Here is a 4,774-nt window from a genome sequence, read left to right on the forward strand (position 1 = left end):
ATTAGGACCTAGTAGGAAAAATTTAACATTCCAGTTTTATCTTAAAAGAGTTAGAGGAGATTTTGAAGAAAGGGAGTGACATTATCAGGTTTATTTTTATTTCTTATCAGGATCACTGGATAGTGTATAAAAGATAGACAAGAATGAGAATATACTGATGATGGGGCTTTATACTGACTTTATACTTATACCAATGAGGAAGTTTTAGGTGGGGGGTGGGGGTAAGCACAATTCCTGCATTACGACCAGATGTAGGAAAGGAGAGAAAAGGAAAATATATGGAAGATTTTTTTTTTTTTTTTAATTTTATGTGTGAAGCACAGTAGTCAAGGAAAACACCTAGATTTCTTTTTTGGCCAGTTTGGTGAGTGGCAACACCACAATATTTTCTTCCTGGCATGTAGGTGCCATATTTGATTATCAGAACATAAAAGCTTTCTTCTTGAGGTTGTGCCCACAAGCATCCTTGCTTTTAGGAGGGGCTAGCTGAAAACTGGCATATAGTTCACAGCCCATTTTTCTAAATGTGGTCCCATGAAGCACTGGTTTTGAGAAGTGTCAACAGATACTTTGTAGGGGAAGAAATGTTGAATAATCCAAAACTTTTGGGAAACATGAAATGCTATACCCCTCTTGGAGGGTGTCAGTGGAAACATATCAGACACTCACAGTAAAGAGTCTCTTCAACTTTCTTTAACTCAGAATTTCCATAGTTACTTGAGTTTAGAGAGCTTTTTTTTTTCAAGGAACACATATTTGGGGGGATCTAACTAGACTGCAGTTTTTATGCTATGAAATTTGGGAGGGGGAGGATATGATTATCCAAGTAATCACTGTGTTTGAATAAGAAGACAGAACTGTATCCAGTGGTGTGCTAATATGTGTCTACCTACCAGCCTGGGGGATGTGGGGGAGGTAAGAGGGACTAGAGGTGTTAGAAATACAGGAAGAAGCACGAAATAGTTATCTTGGGGAGCAAGACAGCAGACTCACTGCAGCAGCATGATAGAATTACCAGACAGTTTTGAGTACCCTTTGGAGGTTTGAGGTCATGAACCTAAAGTGAGACTAGCCAGCAAAAGCAGTGCTATTTTCTCCAGCTGCCAGGGTTTAGGAGTTGAGAAGATGGGGGCTAGGTTTAACCAGGATGAGAGCTTTTCCAGGCAAGAATAACATGAAGGAAAGGAGCATGAGAGATTGGGAATCTGGGGCTCTCTGGTGGGTAAGGAAGGAGTAAGCACGTGTGTGTGTGTGTGTGTGTGTGTGTGTGTGTGTGTGTGTGTGTTTGTGACGATAACGGAGAGGTGCTGGGTCTTTGGATTGGAGGTTTCAAGCCATTAGAGGACAGATGGAGTTGGGGTAGTGGAGTAAATAATTTGAAAATAAAGGAGGTGATAGAATTCCCATTTGGGAGATGGGGCACTTGCTGGCAGTGATAAGAAAAGGTCTTCAGAAGTGAGGAGGTCTAGGTGTCAAGTGCGTTCTGCTGATGACACCCAGGATTCAGATGGGTGGAGGATGGACGGGGAAGGCAGTTGCGCCAGGTGCTAGTCCTCAAGGGTTCAGAAGGACAGGGAATTCCAGAGATGACAGCAGCAGCTGGGATAGTATCACTGGGTTGCATGAGCTTCAAGGGAAGAAGGAAGGAAGGAAGGAAGGAAAGAAAGAAAGAAAGAAAGAGAAAGAAAAGAAAAAAGAAAAGAAGAAATGTTTTCGAAAGAGCAAAGACACTCGTCGCACTTTTAGACTTTGAGATGATGTGGATGCCAGAAGAAAACAACCTGTACTTTAGGGAGCTTCAGGGAGAAATGGTCATCTCAGGGAACAACAGGCTTCTAGCGTGAGACAAGGAGGTAAAAGGGAAGGTTCCCAGAGGTGGCTGAGGATTTAGAAGAGTTTTCTGACGAGGTGCTACCTTCTAGAGGACAGGGTGGAAGAGTTTAAGAGGGTGGGGATGGTTGGATGAGACCTTGTCTGGAGTTTATGGCGATGAGGGTCCAGCAGATAATGGAGCTATGGTTTCCTAGACATCCTGTTTCCATGGCAAATGGGGTTGTACCTGTGCTGCTTCTGAATGCTTTCGCATGGGGCATAAGGCAGATTCAACAAATACTGCAAAAATTATTCTTAAGGGACAGCAAACAACTAATATGGTCCTGCCTTACTCCTAACATATTAATGAGAACTTAGTTAACATTACCAACATCCAGAAGAGTACTAGGAGAGTACTTTTATCTATAGATAAAGAAGAGATCTATATCTGACTGAGGGGGAAGGTGCCTATGCCCCCTGGGCCAGCATAGATGTTAGGGTCCGTTATTAAAGGAAGGAGATTGAGACAAAGTGAAAGTTATTTAAAGCTTTATTCTATGCCAAGCATTAGAAGTCAGACTGACCGGCCAGGGCTGCCTCCAAAGAGAGCGACCCCTCTCAGCCTCACAGACTAACTTTTATACAGCAAAAGCCTGGCCACACATAGGTGGCCAATGAGATTGTAACATTGCATAGTCATGATAGGCCACATGCAGGTGGCCAATTGAATTACAATTTACCCGATAGTAGCTGTTTGAACTAACTTATTACTCTGGTCAGAATTGGAGCTCAAGTTTGGTGCCCAAAAAGCAGGGTTTACATTCTTTGGTGGTTAGGGAGACAGTATGTGTGCCTTTTACTGATTGGATGTCTCCACCTGGCCTGACTCCTCCTTGCATTCTGGGCTCTGTTATTAGGAACTGGCTGACCATATTTTACTGGTTTTCTAGACTTGTTTCTTAAGTAAGTTCCCACGGGGCGGGGGGTAGGGGGTGCTGGCGAGGGCAGGGTCAGTTTAAGTTTTTCTGCACAAACAAAGTGGCTTTTTAACCAAGATGGAATCGCTCTGGCTAAATAGGCCCTGACAATAGACACTTTCCTTCCCAGCACTGCTCTCCATTGGTTGCCACACCAGAATCCAAGCCACTGCAGGCCAGCTTTCTTGGTGCCCAGACTCCTGCATTCCCGTGTCTGACGGGGTGTCTGGACAAATGAAGAGACTGGAAGACTGGGAAGAGTTTGCTCTGTAAACCCACCTTCTCCGGGAGCAGCTCTCAAAACCCAGCGTTGCACTGTCCAGATAGGGCTACTGGGATTTAAACTAATTAAAATAAAATTAAAAGGCAGTGCCTCCGTGGCACCAGCCCCATTTCAAGGGCTTGATAGCCTCATACGGATACACTCATCCGTCAGCACAGCTGCAATAACATTTCCACCCTCTCCGAAAGTTCTATTAGAATGCGCCCCCGTGAAGTATTCATTAAGCTGTTCTTTTGGTCCCTTTCTTAACTCAGGTGTTTTTCCTTGGCGCAGCATCTGTGAGCTAGCCCCGAACCCCGCGGGCGTTGGGAAGGACCAGGAAGCGGGCGTGTCTGCGCCCGTGTCAAGCCGCGAGCATGGCTCAGTACAAGGGCACGATGCGCGAGGCCGGCCGGGCCATGCACCTGATCAAGAAGCGGGAAAAGCAGAAGGAGCAGATGGAGGTGCTGAAGCAGCGGATCGCCGAGGAGACCATCATCAAGTCGAAGGTGGACAAGAAATTCTCGGCTCATTACGACGCCGTGGAGGCCGAGCTCAAGTCGAGCACGGTGGGCCTGGTGACCCTGAACGACATGAAGGCCAAGCAGGAGGCCCTGCTGAAGGAGCGGGAGATGCAGCTGGCCAAGAGGGAGCAGCTGGAGGCGCGGCGGCTGCAGCTGGAGGCGCTGCGGGAGAAGGAGCGCAAGCAGGAGCAGAAGCGCAAGGTCTGCAGCCTGTCCTTCACGCCGGACGAGGGCGACGAAGGCGACGGGGACGGCGTGGCCGGGGAGCAGCCCGGGTCTGCGGCGGGGAGCAAGCGGCGGAAGAACCTGGGGAAGAATCCCGATGTGGACACGAGCTTCCTGCCGGACCGCGACCGCGAGGAGGAGGAGAACCGGCTGCGAGAGCAGCTGCGGCAGGAGTGGGAGGCGCGGCGCGAGAAGGTGAAGCGCGAGGAGATGGAGGTCACGTTCAGCTACTGGGACGGCTCGGGGCACCGGCGCACCGTGCGGATCCACAAGGGCGGCACCGTGCAGCAGTTCCTGAAGAAGGCGCTGCAGGGGCTGCGCAAGGACTTCCGCGAGCTGCGCTCGGCCGGCGTGGAGCAGCTCATGTACATCAAGGAGGACCTGATCCTGCCCCACTACCACACCTTCTACGACTTCATTGTCACCAAGGCCCGGGGCAAGAGCGGGCCGCTCTTCAGCTTCGACGTGCACGACGATGTGCGGCTGCTGAGCGACGCCACCATGGAGAAGGACGAGTCGCACGCGGGCAAGGTGGTGCTGCGCAGCTGGTACGAGAAGAACAAGCACATCTTCCCTGCCAGCCGCTGGGAGCCCTACGACCCCGAGAAGAAGTGGGACAAGTACACGATCCGATGACCCCCTTTCCGTTCCCCCCTAGGCTCCCCGTCCTACCCTCCCTGGTCCTGCAGAGCCCTGGCACACGTGGCCTTCGCAGCCTCTGATGGCCTCCTGCCCACGCCCAGGCAGCAGCACCCAGCATAGGAAACAGATTTCTGTACCCTGTCACTCCCAACTTAATTTGGTGACCTTAATTTCTTGCCCCAAATTGAATAAAGAACCGAGGGTTCTCACGTTATTCAAGTGTGGTCCTTCTATTGCTGATGTTTTTGGGGGGTGCTTGGTTGTTTGAGGGAGTGTGTGGGTATTAATGTTACTGTGTGGACCCATTATATGGCTCTGTTGAGCTATATTGA

At 49.6% G+C, this 4,774-nt stretch overlaps 1 protein-coding gene across 1 annotated transcript; it reads left to right on the forward strand.

Moving 5' to 3' along the window:
* Positions 1-3,428: 3,428 nt before the first annotated feature.
* LOC111156769 (family with sequence similarity 50 member B) lies at positions 3,429-4,436 on the forward strand. The gene has a single exon (XM_022517835.1). The coding sequence runs from the start codon at positions 3,429-3,431 to the stop codon at positions 4,434-4,436; it is 1,008 nt and encodes a 335-aa protein (XP_022373543.1).
* The last annotated feature ends 338 nt before the right edge of the window (positions 4,437-4,774 follow it).

Source organism: Enhydra lutris, unplaced genomic scaffold (assembly GCF_002288905.1).
Source record: "Enhydra lutris kenyoni isolate GAN:26980312 unplaced genomic scaffold, ASM228890v2 scaffoldscaffold48, whole genome shotgun sequence".
NCBI classification, from domain to species: Eukaryota; Metazoa; Chordata; class Mammalia; order Carnivora; family Mustelidae; genus Enhydra; species Enhydra lutris.